This window comes from Fusarium venenatum, assembly GCF_020744135.1.
Source record: "Fusarium venenatum strain MPI-CAGE-CH-0201 chromosome Unknown EDB82scaffold_4, whole genome shotgun sequence".
In the NCBI taxonomy this organism is placed as follows: Eukaryota; Fungi; Ascomycota; class Sordariomycetes; order Hypocreales; family Nectriaceae; genus Fusarium; species Fusarium venenatum.
The window spans coordinates 2,937,187-2,954,558 of NW_027072132.1; the positions used below are offsets into that span (position 1 = coordinate 2,937,187).

Consider the following 17,372-nt stretch of genomic DNA (forward strand, 5'->3'; position numbering starts at 1 on the left):
ATGCCTCTGCTAATCCAATACATTACAACTTGGCCTCCACACCAATAACATGTACAAACGCTGATTATAGCCCCAGGCCAACGCTTCTACAATCCCACTGCTTGCCAAATCACGAAAAACAAGACAATAATCTATTATTAATACATTCCGATTCGTTTCTAGCACGAATCCCCACAAGAACGCCTGGAGTGGATTTAATAATTCCAATCCTAACGATGAGACATCTCACACTCGTCCTATTTAGCCATAACATCAACATAGCGACCTTTTCGGGGCTTCTTTTTGTCGCCGGCCTTGCGAGGTGCCACACTAAGCAGATCATCGATACTGCTAGCATTGCTCATGCTTGTGGTTGGCCGACTAGGCGGCGCGCTGGCATTGCTGGTGTTGGAAACTGATCGAGTCATAACAGGCGGTGCCAAGCCGAGGCTTTCTGTAGACGCTTGCTTCATCAACTCAGGTGTGCCGGCGCGCAACTTTGGAGGCATGAGCGGCGGCGGTGCGCTGTTGCTCGAGACCAAAGGTGGAGGCGGCGTGCCTGCAGGCGGGGGAGGGGTTCCGGATACAGAGCGAGGACCTGCCTTGGGGGGAGGAGGTGTAGCAGTCTTGGCCGGTGTGTTTTCAGCGCCAGGCTTCTTATTAACCCATCGTTTGAGATCAGGGTCATAGATAAAGCTGCTGGCCTCACCCAATTTGGCACGAATGGGCTTGCCTGGTGAAGATTCACCAGATGAGGACGGCTCGAGGGTAGCCTTCTTGCTTCCTCCGAACCACCCGCCGAAACCCCATCCCTTCTTGGACGACTGCTGGGCAGCTGCACGCTTCGCTGTTCATTTTGTTAGTGATATATCACATCATCTTGACAGGAACAAACTTACCATCCTCTTCGGCAGCCTTGCGGAACATTTCCTCGTTTTCTCGGTCCTTGTCCGACTTTGACTTCGCAGCAGGTTTCATAGAAGGAAAGTCGTCGTCGTCGTCATCCATGATACTCTTCTTCTTGGGCTGGTGTGCTTCGCCGTCATCTTCTGCAGTAGACTGAGGCTCATAAGATGGTGGCTCGTATCCGTAAGGCTGGAAAGAAGGAGGTTCGTAGCCGCCGTTGCTACTCTCGTTTTTGTCCTCCTCGCTTGCCTGTTCAGGGGGGTTGAAAGACATTTGAGGAGGCTCGTAGCCATAGCTGAGAGGTTGGAAGCCTTGCGCAGAAGAGTCAGCGGGTTTCTCGTCGCCATTCATTGGTGTCGGGGTTGGCATTCCATATGGCTGGTATCCAGCAGGAGAGTAGCCCTGTGTGATTTGTGCAGCAGGAGCAAGGCCTGAGCCACCAAGCCCAGCGTCGTTCGATTCAGGCTGAGTAACCGATGGTATGTAACTGTCCCCTTGGTTCGCCGAAGTAGCACCGGGGTAGGCGGGTTCATATGGATTTTGTCCATAACTTGCAGGGGTTTGTTCCATCGAGCTTCGTCCAGGTGTGTACTGAGAAGTAGGAGAGTAGGGGTTCAGGTTAGAAGCAGGTGTCATGGTGGCCGGTGCATATTTTGATGGCGCAGCGCTCGCAAGCGTCTGGGCAGGCGTCATTCCGAAACCAGGCGACTGCTGACCATAGATATCAAAGTTCGACACTGAAGGTGATCGACTGAACTCTCCTGAGGGACGTGTAAACGGCCCAGCGTCTCCAGCACCTCCGGTGTTGTCCTCGGTCTCGTCCCCAGCAACAAACTTGTTAAATCTATTCCACATGCTGTCCGAGACCTTGTTCATGCTTGGCTTCGAGATCCACGAGCCGCTCTCTTCCTTTGGTGCTGACTTCAGTCTTGACATGAAATCTTCAACCGCGGTCTCAAGGATATGGTGATGGTAAGGAGATCGCTTAGTTTGAGCGGACATAGCTGTCAAAATAGCATCACAGTACTGCATAGCCTTGTCTCGGTGGCCATATTCGGCAAGGGTCATGGCATGCTCGAGCTTGTAAGCGGCCAGATGAGGTGTTCCTGCCAAGCCGAGGGCTCCGCCAGCAAGAGACAAGCCATATTCGTAGACTTCACTTAGCTGGAGAGCCTCTGTCTCTTTGGCAAACTGGTCAGACTGCTGTCGATGGTCAGCCCCAATAAGCACGAAATTTGCGTTGGGGTCGTCCAGTCCGCCAAAGATTGAGGAATGGCGGCCAAAGATGAAGCAGATGTGGGCAGCTTCAGCTCGTCCATAGCTAGACAGAAGGGTTCCAAGGGCATTGAGCCCCTGAATATCGTCGGTACTTCGGTTACTCAACACAAGCGAAAGAGTCTCACGCCATTTATCTAATCCGTCTAGTGTGTCCTTAGAGGGCCCAGAACCTGCATCTGTAGACACGAGTTGGAGGCCAGCCCGTGCGTGTACAGGAACAAGTTCGTCAACGCAGTCCTCAAAGTTACCAGAGAGGATCTTGTAGAGGGCAGCCATAGACTCATTGGCGTGGCCAGGATAGTTGACCTCTTTTCGGACGAATTCTTGGGCCACGCGTTTGTAAAGGTCTCCTTCAACGGTGTGTGATATCAACATGGCGTGTCCCCAAAGTCGCTTATCAACGAGGGCCCATACAGCCTTGTCCCGGTCACCTCTCAACAGATGATGTCGAACCTGATCCATAGTGGACACGTCGACACCGTCAGCCTGCATCGAGGTAACAGAGGCAATGCCTGCAGCAAAGTTGCTGGCAGCAGGGAAGAGCGCATCATCACCCGCGGCCTGTGAAGTCTCTCCGGGAGAGAGAACATCTCTGACAGCTGCATCGACGGTAGGGTTACCCTCTAGGATGCCATCGTTCTCAACGAAAATACGCATTATTTTCCAGAGCAGTAAGCGTTCAACAGCTCTCTTTGCCTCGAGGGAAAGCTGAGAGTGGAATGAGACGTCGGGCAAATCCTTTTCCAGCAACTCAATTCCAGCATTAAGCCACGAAATTGTCTCCTTCTTCTTGGACTTGCCCCTTAAAGGACCGGGGAATTTAGCCACGTGCTCGTGAAGGGGTTCAAGGTCTTTAACACTCTGAACTTTTACTTCTCCAGGTGTGCGTACAATCATGGGAACAGCCTGGCCCATGCCATATCGGGGAACACTCTTGGGGAATGATGTTACAATAGTGCCACCAACACCCCACGAGATGATAGGTACACCTTTCCATCGCTGAAGTTCATCGTTCTCACGGCCGTCAGTGGGCGCAATCATATTCATAGTGATAGACTGCCCACGAGTTCGAACAGTTGAGACACCAGCGGCAGGAGCAACTGGGGCATAAGGCGAAGGCGCTGGTTTTGCGGCTGCCGGGGAAGGATACGAGTGGGAATGGGCAGACGAAGGGCGGCGCGTTGAGTCTGAAGATCCTTGGGTTTGCTTATGCCCGAAGGAGGCACTCGGCGATTGGGTTTGAGCTCGAGGAGGAGGCACAAAGCCAGGGTGTGCCGTTGACGCAGCAATAGGTGCATATGGGCCCGCTTGCTTAGGTGGTGACAGAGTCAACTGTCCAGCATAGCTGGGAGGGGGTGGTGTCTGACGAGAGAGCTCAGGAGATTCTGGGTTGTATCTGGACTCTCGAGGGGGAGGAGAAAGAGCAGCGCTCACAGACCTTGTTTGGGTCTGTTGGTCATCTTCTTCATCCACCTCTCGAGTGGGAGGGAGAGACGAAACTCGGCTCAATCTGGGCTCAAAGTGAGCAGTCTCAGAATGGGTCAATGGGCTTGACGTTCTAGGCTGGTGCGGCAACATTGGTCCAGGACCAGAATTTGCAACGGCTCCGTAGGATCCATGGGTTTTGATAGGTGGAGGAGCCGGTGAATAGCGGTTATTGACAGGAGCCGGCGGCGCGGTATGGCTAGTGCCGGGAGCAGGAGAGTATCGAGAGGCGCTGGCCGAGGGAGGTTGTGGCATGTGGTTGGCAGGAGTAGTCAGAGCAGCATATGGGCTGACCCTTTCAGGCGCAACGAGACCAGCTCCTGGAATGACAGGTGCCTGTATTGAAGGCTCGCCATAAGGTTCGCTGGGAGGAGGGGCCAGTGGTGAAGGGACATGAGGTGCGCGGACCGGAGGCGGATTTCTAGCAGGAGAAGCAGCCCTCTGGCTTGTTCGTGAGCTTGGTCGCGGCCTAGAAGTCATGGGCAGTTCCTCAAAGAAGTTCTCCTTGTGCTGGGCACCAGTAGCCGCAGGCTTCGGGGGTCCTGCTTGCTGAACAGGCAGCCCATGGCTAGAAGAGGGAGGCGTGAGTTTGGTAGGAGGAGCCGGCATACCAACGCTCGCGCTTCTAGGCGGCGGTTGGACGGGAGCATGAAGCTGTTCGGTTTGAGAGAGTTGCTGCATGCTTGCCCTCTTGCGAGGCTTCACCAGATTTGTGACAAGATCAGTCGGTAGATCGTATGGTGAGTGATACCCACCTTTTGACTTGTCAGCAAAGCTTTGTGCTTTGGACATATCTGGGCGCGGTGGAGCTGGCTGGCCATACTGAGGAGCAGCACCGAAAGAAGTCATGCCGGGCGCCGGGGCGTTGTATGCAGGAGTTGGGGGAGCAGCTACTCCAGGCACCTGACTAACAGGGGCGTAAGGTGATGGTGCTGGGTGAACGGCTGGTGCGTGTGGCATGTAGGGATTTGGCCCAGAAGTTTGACGTGATGTAGGGAAAGGCGCAGGCGCAGGCACAGGCACTGGATCTGCAGCTGGCTCTACATCTTCTAGGAAACCCTCATCATCACTTCCAAAAAATGCAGCAGGGTCAACTTGTTTCTCCTCTTCGGCGTTGTCGTCGAGCAGAAAATCATCCTCATCCTCGTCACCAGCGAATGCTTGTTCCCATTTCGAAGCGATGTCTTCCTGTTTGATGGGCGCTGGATCAGACGCAGCAAGTGTTGGCTCGGAAGCTGTTGGCTCGGCCATTGCTGCTTCTTCTTCTTCTTCCTTACCCTTCTCCTCACTGTCATCTGAGTCCGAGTCTGAGTCGTCTTCTTCCTCATCCTCTTCAGGAGTCCCTTCAAGCGTCGACTTTTTTGAAACAGAGCCTGCGTTCATCGAATCCAGTACTTGCATCGTGGACTTTCGTTCCAGGGTCGGGGCATGCTGCTCCTCAGATACAGGTTCAGAGCTCTGAACCTGGCTGAAAAAATCAGCATCTTCGTCGACTTCTTCTTCGAAAAGGTCGCTTGCAGTCTTGTTATCTTGTGCAACGGGCACCTCGTTGGTTTCTTGAGCGGGTTGTGGAATTAACGGGATTCCTTCTTCATATCTTTCATCAGAATCCTGGCCTTCCGGGCTCTTCAAATCTCCGCCAATAGAAATAGACGAAGAGTGACCTCTTCTCGGTGCATCTAGTCCCTGCGAAGCTTCCTCTTGCCGATATAGCTCCTCTTCTTCATCTGCTTCCCTCTCTGTTTCTTCCAGCACATCCATAGCCTGGTTAGAGGGAAGGGGCTGCTGTTCATCCACCTCTGCAGTCGAATGAGCGGGTGGGACTGGAGGGAAAGAGTTGGTTCGATCGCTAGGAGGCATGAATTTGAACGGGTCGGTATCGGTGCGGTTTAGTGTCCATTCACCCTCGTCATCGTCACCGAAGCTGATTTCGTGGGACACTGTACGAGCAAACGACCTTGAGCTTGAATGCTGAAATACCGGTGCTTTGGGTTTTGAAACAGCTTCAGGGTCTACTTGCTCGACCTCTGCTGTCCCAGTCTCTACTTGCTCAGCCTCCGCTGTCCCAATCTCTGCTTGCTCGAGATCTTCTTGCTCAGCGTCTTCATTCTCAGTGCTTGCTTGCTTAACATCTGCTTTCTCAGGAATGGCCTCGCTAGGGGTCTCCTCTTGTTGCGTCTGTTCGGGGACTACATCGTCGGAAGCTAGCCAGTCATTGCCGCCACCGTCTTCGTCCTCCTGCGAGAGCCAAGCGTTGGAAGCACCACCTTTCTCTGGCGATTCGTGGTCATGTTGCGACGGGATGTCTTGGGTTGTGGACTGGTCAGGTTGCACGAGCGTGTCTTTTGTTGTTGTTGATGACGTCGCAGGCGCAGGAGACTCGGTGGAGCTGCTGCTAGCATCGGAATCGTCTTGCATCGTGGCCAGATCTGTCGCTTTTGGCGATTCGGAAGCCATGGCGAAGCCGATCCAGGCGTTGGCTTATGATGAGGAAGGAACCGAATTTCAATGCCAGTAGCGAGTACTTTGTGTGATCGTGTCAGCGGAACGGGTTCAACACAAAGGGGCTACTGCCGAGCTAATCTGCGCGGAGCTTGGACTGCTTCGCGACTTTCAGGGGGGGTAGAGGGGCTCAGTTCGGCAGTAGCAGGAGAAAGAAGTAATAAGTCACGTACTTAGTATACAAAGAACAAAAGTGAATTGAATGGTGTTGCTGTTAATTAAAAATCGAGGTTGCCATGTTCATCTGAGGAACGAAAGAGGCGTTACTGTAGTTGGAAGGGAAACGTTCTGGAAGTACAGTACAGATCGCAAATGCAAGTTGGCATGTTAGAAATATGGAGACTTGTCCCGTCTCATGGCACGGAGTTTGGAGGAATAGGGTACCTTAGTACCTACCGAATGATGACTAGATCCAGAGGCGGAGCAGCATAACTGTTCCGATAGCTACAACGGGTATAAACCGTCTGAAGCTTTGCCCAACCTCTATTTATAGTCGCAGGATATTATTCACAATGTCATACAAATCCATCATCAGGACAGAACGATCTTATCTGCAACTAATATTTGATAAATTTAAGTACCCTGCACTGGACATGGACTAGACAGGAAGGACCCGAGCAAGCCTTGAATCACTACAGCGTAATCATCCGTGGATTATCCGTCCCTTGTAAGTCATCCTGTCTTTAAGGACTGGAATCTAGACCTGAACAATTCGCCATCCAAATTTTGATTAACATCTGCTGACTGTAACAAATCAACACTACTTCAAACACCATGTGATGCCCTGGATACGGTTGGAAATGATCCCTGCTACATTGTTGGCAAATTCCTTATTCAGTGGACAGGCAACCAGTTACATGCCATGGCAGTCTCAAATTCCATCACAAAAAAGGGACTAAACCTACAGCATTTCCAGTTCGACTTAAATCATTCAATATTCAAGGGTATTATCTATACTATCATTAAATACTATATCTTTTGCTCCAAGTTATTACTCATATCGAATATAACACACTAACTATCCAGAGCTTGTGCTTCACACATTTTACGATATAGTCCGCCTTGTGCGAGCAGCTCTTGATGGGTTCCTGTCTCTGTGATCTTTCCACCAAGGAACACACAAATCTTATCAGCGTCTTTGATAGTGCTTAAGCGGTGAGCAACAGCAATTGTGATACGATCGCCTTCCTTCGCTGCTTCAGCAAGGGCACCCTGCACAACCTTCTCGCTCTCAGTGTCAAGAGCACTGGTAGCTTCATCAAGAAGAAGAACTTTAGGGTCACGAATAAGGGCTCGCGCGATGGCGATTCGCTGTCTTTGACCTCCTGATAGTTGAGCACCGTTTGAGCCAGCTTGTGTATCAATACCTTCAGGTAAGGACGAGACGAAGTCCCAGGCATTCGCAGCGCGAAGAGCTGCTTCGATTCGGTCATTGGAAACCGATATGGCTGGATCATTCTTTTCAGTCTCAGGGTCGTCAACACCCAGAGCGATGTTTTCTCGTATTGTGCCCTGGAAAAGAGTTGGCTCCTGTTGAACGAGACCAACGATGCGACGATAGAGCCGAGGATTGAGGCTGGGAAGAGCAGAGTTGTCGATGCTGATGGTGCCGCTTGATGGATCATAGAATCGCTCGAGCATGGCAATCATGGTCGACTTTCCACAGCCTGAAGCGCCCACCAAGGCCACAAACTGCCCAGGCTTGACATCTAGGTCAATACCACGGAGAATGGGAGCGTGAGGTCGCAGTGGGTATGAAAAGCGAACGTTGTCCAACACGATGGGACCTCCTGACTTGGGGCCCTTGTCGCGGTTCTCAGAGGTTTCTTGAACATTAGGTTGAAGTTGGTTAAGCCAGAAGATGTAGTTGGCAGCGTTGACTCCCTTGGTGATACTAGTAGAGAACTGGAAAAGCTGACCAGAGGCCTGGCCCGAGTAGAAAACGCCAAGGAAAGCGACGAGGAAGTTGTACATAGAGACATCGCCCTGTGACAGAAGACGGCAGCCGTACCAGAAGCCAAGAGCCTGGAACCAGTATTCGATTGATTGAGTAAGGGCAAAGAAGATCATGATTTTGAAAAGATCATTCTTTGAGCCAGAGACAGCTCCGTTCAGCTCGTTGACATACTTATCTAGAACAGACTCTTCAATAGCCAAAGATGAAACAGTTCGTATGGCGGTGATGGCCTCAGATGCGACCGAAGCGCTGGTAGAATATCTCTTGGAAGTATCCCGGTCAAGCTTGGCATCAAGGCGAATCTTGAAGTAGCCTGAGCTTACCAGAGGAGGGAGACCGGCACAAACGACCACCAGACCTAGCTTCCAGCTGTGGATGATAGCCATGAGACTGCAAGCAACCAAGTTGAGAATGGCAATGAGAATGAGGGCAACGTTGAAGCCCATCAATTCCAGAATAGATTGAGGGTTGGAGTCAATGCGACTAGCCAGGGCACCAGTGCTGTTTTCCTCACGATCGAAAAACTGGAGGTCCTGTCGAAGCATGTCCTGTAGACTCTGCTTGCGAAGCTTGTGGCTAAGGAACTGAGCAACAGTGTTAGTGGCATAACCAAGAACAAAATACGACACGAGAAGACCGGCAGCAAGAACGATGAACATGCTGGCATAAAAGTCTCCGCGATCCCTCATTCTATCGCCGGTGAGAGTGAACACATCCACGACGTGAGCAAGAAGAATGGCTTGTCCAGGGAATGCCGCGACAGCTCCCAGGCATCCCGCGAGAACAAAGAAGTACGACCATGCGACCTCGGGACTTTCTCGAATGAGTCGATAGATTACATGGAAGATGCCCAGCTGCTTGTGGTTGTCATAGTTGCCATGTTCCTTACCGGCCTCGAGGCGTTCTTGGACGTGAGTTTCATATTGAGTGACAGTCTTGGTCATGCTAAGGTCTTCTTTTTCCACTTCGGGAACAGATTCTTCTTCCTCGGTTGCCGAGTGCGCCGACTCATTATCCACGGCAAGACTCTGAATCTTGACGAGTTTTCCATAAGCGCCATCTTGGGCGATCAGAGAGTCGTGTGAGCCCTGTTCAATGATGGAACCCTTGGACATGACAACGATGTTGTCGGCCTTGCGAATGGTGGCGAGTTTGTGGGCGATGACAATGGTGGTACGACCTTCAGATGCTTTGTCGAGGGCCTTCTGGACGACACTCTCTGCGTGAGGATCAAGAGCACTTGTAGCTTCATCGAGGAGGAGAACCTTGGGCTGAGACACAACACTACGGGCTATGGCGACTCGTTGCTTTTGGCCACCTGAGAGGAGGCCACCTCGCTGCCCGATCTGTGTGTTATAACCATCAGGAAGCTCCATGATGAAGTTGTGAGCAAAAGCCATCTTAGCAGCATCTTCGATTCGCCTCATCTGTTCGTCGGTTGATGCATTCTCCCACTCGGTTCCAACCAGACCGTGCTTGATGTTATCGAATACGGATCCTTCAAACAGAACCGGCTCTTGCTGGACCAGGCGAACATTTCGACGGAGCCAATTCAAGTTCAGCTGGTTGATAGGACGACCGTCGAGTTTGATAGTGCCAGACTTGGGGTTGTACCAGCGCTCAATAAGGCCAACAATGGTACTCTTTCCGGATCCAGATTGGCCTACTAGAGCGGTGACCTTACCAGCAGGAATGTCGAGGGAGAAATTGTCAAGCACGGTGATTCCTGGTCTCGTGGGGTAAGCAAAAGAGATGTTCTTCAACTCTACGTGTCCAATAGTCTCGGACGGGGTCTCGCCAGTCTTGGAAAGAGGGTCAATAGCCGATTCGCGGTCGATGAGAGCAAAGAGTTGGGCTGCTCCAGACATGGCACGACTAAAGTCGATGGTGTAAGGGGTAAGCTGGGTCAGCTGAACAGCTGCGATGACGACAGAAAGAAGAACTGTGAAAATGACACCAGAGTCAGTGATCTCGCCACTTGCGAGCATACGAACACCCTGCCAAAAAGCTAGACCGAAGCCAAGGTAAATGATGGTATAGTCGGCAGAGAACATGAGACCAAAGAGAATCGAGATCTTTTTTCCGACAGTGTGGGCCTCCTCGAGGTGCTTGTCGAACTTGTCAACAAGCCTAGTTCTCATCTCAAAGGCATGGACAGTTCGGACACTGGCCAGAATGCCCTCTGCAAGCGAGTTGGCCTGGCCATGTATCTCGAGGATCTTCATCTCGTGAACAGCCTCCATGGTGGCAACAACAGTCATGACAATGATGGTGGCTGGGGCGATACACAAGCAGATGAGAGTGAGCTTCCACTGCACAACAAAGGCGACGATGAAGGCAGTGAGGAAAGCGGCAATGCCCTGGAAGAAAAGACCAAGCTTCTCGGCGATACCAGTTTGGATCAAGCGACCATTAGAAGTAGCCTGAGTGGCGACGGAACCACCAGTACCAAAGTCATAGTAGGCAATTTCCTGACGAAGAGCAGCGCGGAGGTACTCCTTTCGGATGTTGCGTACAATGCGGTAAGAAGAGTAAGTGAGGAAGACGTTCCAGATGTAAGAAAGAACGAATCGGCCAATGCCGAGGTATACAAAGTACAGTCTTCATGGCAAGTTAGCAAGGTTAACACGGGTACCTTGAGTTTGTAATACTCACGCTAGATTTTCAACATCTTTACGAAACTTGCTGGGCTCGGATACCCCAGAAGTGAAGTCGGTGATAATGGTGATGAATTGTCCAAAAATGAGATTCTGGAGAGCAATACCAGCACCTGAGCCTATGGCAGCGACAAGAGCGATGGCTTGCATCAGGTATTCTGTAGGCCCGGCAAACGTAAGAATGCGCTTCAACAGTGTTAGCAGACCTTGACTGAATAGAACTTGGTTGGAATTACCTTGTAATCACTCCAGGAACCTTCGATTTCTCCTTCTTCACCTGGAGTGGGAGCATCGCCACTTTCAGTGTTGATGACAACATCCTCGGGAGTTGAGGTAGCTTGGCTGCTACCAACAACCTTTTCGTTCTCCTTCTCGTTGATGCTTGAAGTCATGATGACTTTTGAAAGTCCCTAAACGAATACGGGATTTACCGCGACGGGCTGTTAAGCCCAGGGTATAATGGTAACTGAGCCCTTTTTGTCGATTCTAGTATATCGAAGAATCAGGCTACTTCAAGCTTCAAGGCCTCAAGCCTAGTTGTAAGAAACGAAGAGAGGAATGACAGATCAGGAAACAAGAAGAAAGAATGCCATTTTCTCGAGCAAGAAGAGGGGAGGTAGCGTCCTTTTTGAACAAGATCCAAAGAACTTTTTGAAAAGAAGAACCCGGGGGGTGGAGTGAAAAGTGAAAAGTACGTAGCCAGAATAGGTAGAACAGACCATATTTAGTGGTGATCCTTGGCACTTTAGCTCGCGTTTTTATCAGATCCGCCTTAGAAAGTGGTCTAAGTGGGGCACAGATTGATAATGAATTATCTAGACTGGGATCAAGATTGGTTTTACGATGCCGGAGATTTAGGGCTTGAGGGAGTTTGGTCATTATAGAGACTAGTGGTTTATCTGATGATACTGTTTCTCTTTGTGTCTATACGGAGTAGCTGTACCGAGACTGAGGTTGACTGATCGTCATGTCAACATGAGTACATACCATGCATCATCTACTCCATAACAGGGGTCTTTCATCGGATATCATGCCGCCTCATCTCTGCTGAAGTCTTGGCTCATGATGAAAGAGAAACTCCATTCGATTTGATTCGGTGTTGAAGTGCATAATTGATGACTTCTTGTATGAGGAATGACTCAGTGTTCGTATTCTCTTTCGCAAATAAATATTCTTGGTAAATCTCCAATGTCTACTAAAACTGCAGCCATGAGATGAAGCCATGATGGAAAAAGAAGATCCTTGCACTGAGAGATTGGATGAACTTGAGCATTTCTATCATCTCATTGGCTCTTTCGGGTTTGCGGTGTTCTCGGGAGCCGCATCTTCTTGTTTCCACTTTTCTGGTTTAGTTCAACGGTTTCAATTCTTCCGGATCCCGCGCGTTCCGCTCCATTTCCCTCATACCATGTAAGTGATGCACAGTTTAGGCTACAGACACTGACACTCTCATAAACATTCTCTCTTTCAGTGACTTGCTGTACCCAGCATCACTCTACTATTGTCACCCGCATTCGGCCTACAGCCATCTATGTTTGGTCTTGTCCAATGTTATCCGTGAGAACACATCATGACTGAAGACTCCCAAGCCCACATGGACCCTGACGTTGACGGCCCCGATGAGGGATCCGATGGACCCCAGAATACCTCTAATTTGACTATTCGACGAGCAGTTAGTGCCACTTATAACCACAAACAGCCCTGTCCTTCCCTGTGTCTGTCTCCATCCCCACGGCTCCTACAAACTAACACCAATTCTTAGTGCGATGCATGCAGGACTCGCAAGGTATGTACATATCAAATCAATCTAATCAATCAGTCAGTCAATGCAAGTGCATCGCATCAAGGGACCAACCATATAGTGGAGGCGGCTATAGTCACCAAAATCTACTGATATTGAAGCCCATTCTCTTTATAGCTAGATATATAGTAACATTGCCTGTATAGATCCGCTGCGACAGAAACTCGCCCTGCTCTCATTGTGTGCACGCAAAGATACCCTGCACACATCATGAAACTCGCCCAAGGGAAAAGAGAACTCGGATCCTCCTCTCAGCCCAATAGTATGTCATGCTACCCCGGGTTAGATCTTGGTGTCACTAGCCACTTCATTCTCCATCTCTATCCATCCTCCACTTCACTCACTATCCTGGCTGTGAGGCATGGACAAATCAGCTGATCAAACGATGAACAAACTGCAGTGAGAAAAAGATTGATATTATCGATCGTCGTCTTGAGACACTCACGGAACTTATGCGAGATATGAAGACGAATATGTCATCTGCAAACTCTCAACCTAGCCAGAATACCACCCCAAATTCTGATCCTCCACGTCAATCGCCAGCCCAGAGTTCAACCTCAACACATTATGGACACCTTGCTCAATTGACTGCTGACAGTCCTGTCATCGAGGGAGAGTCTTCTTTGGCTGCCCATGGCGAATTCGCAAATGAGTTTCTCAAGAATGCTGTCGGTACCGAGTCTCTACAAGGTGCTAGCCTTGAGTTACGTGAGACTTTAGATTCACTTCACCATATCGTCAGTTCGTTGAAACAACAAACTGCTGCCACGGAGATGTCTTTTCCATATGCCAGGCCGGTGCCACGTCCCCCGTTCAAAACTAATAGCCTGCCACCGATTCAAACAGCCGTTGCCCTCATACGGGAATGCGAAAGTATGTGATTCTATATTTCTCACTTTGTTGCCCATATTGATATACTATACTGATCAAACTCTTTGATAGCCGAGAATTCAGAAATTTCAGCCTGGATAAGGGAGTTTTTTTCGATGGAAAGCTTCTCTGGAATGTGCCTGCACGTGTATTTCTCTGAGGATATCACAGATTCTGATTACATCCTCGTGAATATCGGCCTAATGTACATGTTCCAGGATCGCCAGCAACGAGTAACGGACAAGAAAGAGCTTGAAGAGAACGAAGAGTACACCAAGGCACTCCGGCAAAACGCAGAGACGGCGCTAGCTAATCTACCTTTCCATCTGCCCGCTACTTCCAACATGATTTCTGCCCTGCTACTTGGAGTATGTTGCCACCCTGCCGATCTCACCATATACAGTGCTGATAATACCCCTAGGCTTTCTATGCCATTGAAATATCGAAGCCATCACTGTCATGGGCTTTGTCATGCAAAGCATCAGAGCTATGTCAAACTCTAGGATACCACCGTGTATCAACTATGAAGAACGATAAGCCTCGCGACGCGCAGCGCAAGCAGTTTCTCTTCTGGAATACATATTTCATCGACAAGAGTCTTTCTCTCCGTCTTGGAAGAGCGTCTACTATTCAAGACTGGGACGTCACTGTGCCTATGTTCTCCGAGGATCCTGCAAATGCTACTCCCTTGTCCCCTTTCATCTCACTTTGGATAGCCACAGCTCGATGTCAAGGACAAATATATGAGCTACTGTACAGTCCTGGTTCGATGGAAGAACTAGACGATGCGAGGAGGCTCCGCTCCCAGAAACTGGTGTGCGATTTGCAAGACATTGGTAGAAGAAGTAGAGAACTAGCTGTAAGTACCCCTGATACCAACGAATATGTCATTGTCTCATACAGAACTTTCAGAAGAATCGTGAGAAAGAGGTCAAAACGAAGCTTGGAGAGTATTTCATAGAATTCATCATCATATCTGACGACGTGCTCCGGCTCTCGCTCCTCACTCTTATTTACCGAGCAACTCCTGCTCCTTCAGGGTCTCGAGGAACATTCATCCCAGAGTGTATCGAGGCTGCACGCGCGACGCTACAACGTCACCAGGACTGCATGGATCTCTTGGGACGCGACAATGCCTTGTACTTTCCGTCCTATGTTCACTGGTATGGTTTCTGTACATATAACCCCATAAAAATCAATGCTAATGAAACCAGGACTCTCCTCTTCGCTCCCTTCATCCCATTTATTGTTGTTTTCTGTCAAGCCATCGAAACTCAAGACCAAAGTGATCTAGCTCGTCTGCACAACTTTTGCACATCAGTTGAGACCACGATAACACTGTCAGACGCGGCAGCCAAAATGCATCGGTTGTTCCAAGTCCTCTACACTGTAGCACTTCGCTACATTGAATTTCGAACAACTACACCCACTGCGGACCAGACGCAGGCAAGCGCTGAGCTCAACACATATCTCGCAGCACTTGGTTTCCCACCAGCTGGACTCAACAATGGAGGGCAACAGCCCTCGCCGATGGACGCTGCACAAGCTGGTGCTTTTTCACAGACACTAGGAGATATGGGAATGCTTGATGGTGCTGAGGGTCAGAGAGGTGCCAATACCATGATGTGGATGGGAAATACGGCGCAGTTGGGTGAGTGGTTTAATAGCAGCCAGCAGATGATGGAGTTGCTCGAGGAGCCCAGCTTCACATTTCCTCAATGAGAGCATATCAGAAGAAGGTAATACATATTCTCTATCAAAGGCGAAATCAACGAAACTTCAGGAATCTCAACTACAGGACCGTTGATCTGTGTCCAAGGTCCCCAATAAACTCCAACGGTTGTTCATAACCAATCACCAGGTGACTTTTAGCACTTTCAACGGTGTGCGTACAGTTGTAACGTTGATGCTTATCCTATGAACCTATGGACATGTACAAACAAGTAGTAGCACAAACTTTTATCCAATCTACCTTGAAAGCCTAAACTGTTCTGACGCCCCCGGGTCCGCCACAAGCATGGGAGAACCCTCCAATTCGCCTTCCAAATTCCCATGCCTCTCTACATCATCCGAGGGCACTTTTGGAGGCGGCTGCTTTTTAAGCATAACAACGCCAATCGCACTTCCAAGAATCAGAGTACATCCAGCGCCACTCATGAGCCCCATTCGATGCCCAAAAACCCAACGGTCGAAGCTTGCGGCGAAGAGCATGTGTGTGTAGACCATGGAATTGGCACGGTTCGACTTGTCAGCTCCGAGACCTGATGTGAGGAGGTATTGCATGATAAATCCAAGAATGCCGAGTGGAAGGAGGAGCGCCCACTGCTTTATTGTTGATGGGGTAACCCATCGGAGACCTGGTTGCTGGATGTCGAGAATGGGTCCGAGGATAAGCATGGCCAGTGCGATGAAGGTGGAAATGACGCCGAAATAATTGACAGAAATGAGAGGATGGGCTCGTTTTCCAATGGTTCGAAGAGTCGTATAAGCGCCAGCTGCTCCAAAAACGCCCAGCAAAGCCACAGCAACGGCTATCAAACGTTCTTCGGGTGTGGATTCGTGATCAGCACCAGGTATACCTCCTGACTCAGGTGACTCAGTCGTCGAGGAATTATCATTATCAGGGTGAGAGAACAAGGTGGTAGGCCGAGCGATCAACACAACACCAAGAAGAGCAACAAGCGTCGCAAGCTGTTCAATTCGGGTGAAGGGTTCACGGAGAGCAATCCAGCAGATGATGCCAGCAACACCTGGCGCGAGGAACGTGATAACAGTGGCATCAGCGAGAGGGATATACATCATCGAGTACCAAACGCCATATATACCCCAAAAGCCACTTGCACCACGCAGCCACAGGAGCCATCGGATCTCCTTCTTGCCAAAGGGAAAGTCTGGGGTCTTGTTCCACCACATATAAGTTGAACAGCACAGCGCAGTTATCGAGTGTCTCATGAGCAGAGCCTGGACGGGATGCATGCCATCACCTTCGAGTTCGACTAAACGAGCGCTGAGGTTCATCAAAGCTCCGAAGAACTGGGATAGGGCGACATATGCAGCAGGCTTGTTCTTGATCCAGAACTGTTTCCATTTCGACGGTGGAGCCTCGGTTGGAAAGTCGGTTCCATTATGTGAGAATTGTCTCAGAGGGACAGGCGATGGACAAGGAGATGGACTTGAAGATATGCGGCGAAAGTCATCAAAACTCGTATTGCCAGCTTTGTAAGGTATGATATTAGGTGAGACCGACGGCGGCAGCAAGTGCTGATGTGATTCATAAGACTCCTTAGGTATCAGCTTGTCTGAGGGGGTCTGAGGAACATCATCATATAATGGAGGGGTTTTGTCCATTTTAACTAAGGTAATAACGAGCAGCTACTTTTCTTCCATGAAGCTGTTACAAACTCACGAATAACAGAAACAGATTATGACAGCCAGAGTAAAATAAAGAGAGAAAAGACGAATAGAGTCTTACAAATGAGGAAAGATCCCACGGGAACCGACAACTCAAGAGCGTCAACCATTGAGAGCCAACCACCCCGCAGCCGGAACCCACTGAATCGATCATGGATCCTCTTTTGGTGGTTCTCTTTTCGCCTTTACCAACCTCTGAGCCAACAGGAGTCAGTCTCTTGCAGTGGGGGCGGAGCCCAAGTCTAACCCCCGGTAAAGAGTTGTTAAGAGACAAGACCCTTGATGACGAGGACAATCAGTGAAGGTTTACGGGAACATTAGTTCTACAAGAGTTGGGTTTCAAGAGACAGTCATGTCGAGTCAGGCACTCTTCCAGATGCTCAATATCAGCAGACCAGTACTTGAGTTATCAAAACATAGACAAAGTAGTGCTGCGTTGCTGGTAGTAACATTGTCACGCGACCAGTAAAGGTTCCAGTGGCGAGGGCCTCAGAAAAAATGAGTCGGCGCTTAAACCAGACGAAGA

The 17,372-nt window shown here is 49.9% G+C and overlaps 4 protein-coding genes across 4 annotated transcripts; 1 reads left to right on the forward strand and 3 right to left on the reverse strand.

Moving 5' to 3' along the window:
* Positions 1 to 236: 236 nt before the first annotated feature.
* EDB82DRAFT_437639 (Sec23-binding domain of Sec16-domain-containing protein) lies at positions 237 to 6,105 on the reverse strand (the record flags this gene model as incomplete). The annotated part of the gene is made up of 2 exons (XM_025737879.1): positions 237 to 826; positions 879 to 6,105. 2 exons carry the CDS (start codon positions 6,103 to 6,105, stop codon positions 237 to 239), a joined length of 5,817 nt encoding a protein of 1,938 aa, XP_025592695.1.
* A 577-nt stretch (positions 6,106 to 6,682) lies between these two features.
* EDB82DRAFT_540924 (P-loop containing nucleoside triphosphate hydrolase protein) lies at positions 6,683 to 11,536 on the reverse strand. Its single transcript, XM_025737880.2, has 3 exons — positions 11,001 to 11,536; positions 10,763 to 10,950; positions 6,683 to 10,708 (listed from the first exon to the last, which is right to left on the reverse strand). The coding sequence occupies exons 1-3, from the start codon at positions 11,154 to 11,156 to the stop codon at positions 7,165 to 7,167; spliced, it is 3,888 nt and encodes a 1,295-aa protein (XP_025592696.2). The 5' UTR covers positions 11,157 to 11,536; the 3' UTR covers positions 6,683 to 7,164.
* A 674-nt stretch (positions 11,537 to 12,210) lies between these two features.
* On the forward strand, positions 12,211 to 15,331 carry EDB82DRAFT_513839 (uncharacterized protein). The gene is made up of 8 exons (XM_025737881.2): positions 12,211 to 12,436; positions 12,527 to 12,550; positions 12,712 to 12,827; positions 12,966 to 13,438; positions 13,508 to 13,803; positions 13,857 to 14,294; positions 14,348 to 14,598; positions 14,650 to 15,331. The coding sequence occupies exons 1-8, from the start codon at positions 12,335 to 12,337 to the stop codon at positions 15,155 to 15,157; spliced, it is 2,208 nt and encodes a 735-aa protein (XP_025592697.1). The 5' UTR covers positions 12,211 to 12,334; the 3' UTR covers positions 15,158 to 15,331.
* EDB82DRAFT_311089 (uncharacterized protein) lies at positions 15,281 to 17,163 on the reverse strand. The gene has a single exon (XM_025737882.2). The coding sequence runs from the start codon at positions 16,781 to 16,783 to the stop codon at positions 15,404 to 15,406; it is 1,380 nt and encodes a 459-aa protein (XP_025592698.2). The 5' UTR covers positions 16,784 to 17,163; the 3' UTR covers positions 15,281 to 15,403.
* Between the last annotated feature and the right edge of the window lie 209 nt (positions 17,164 to 17,372).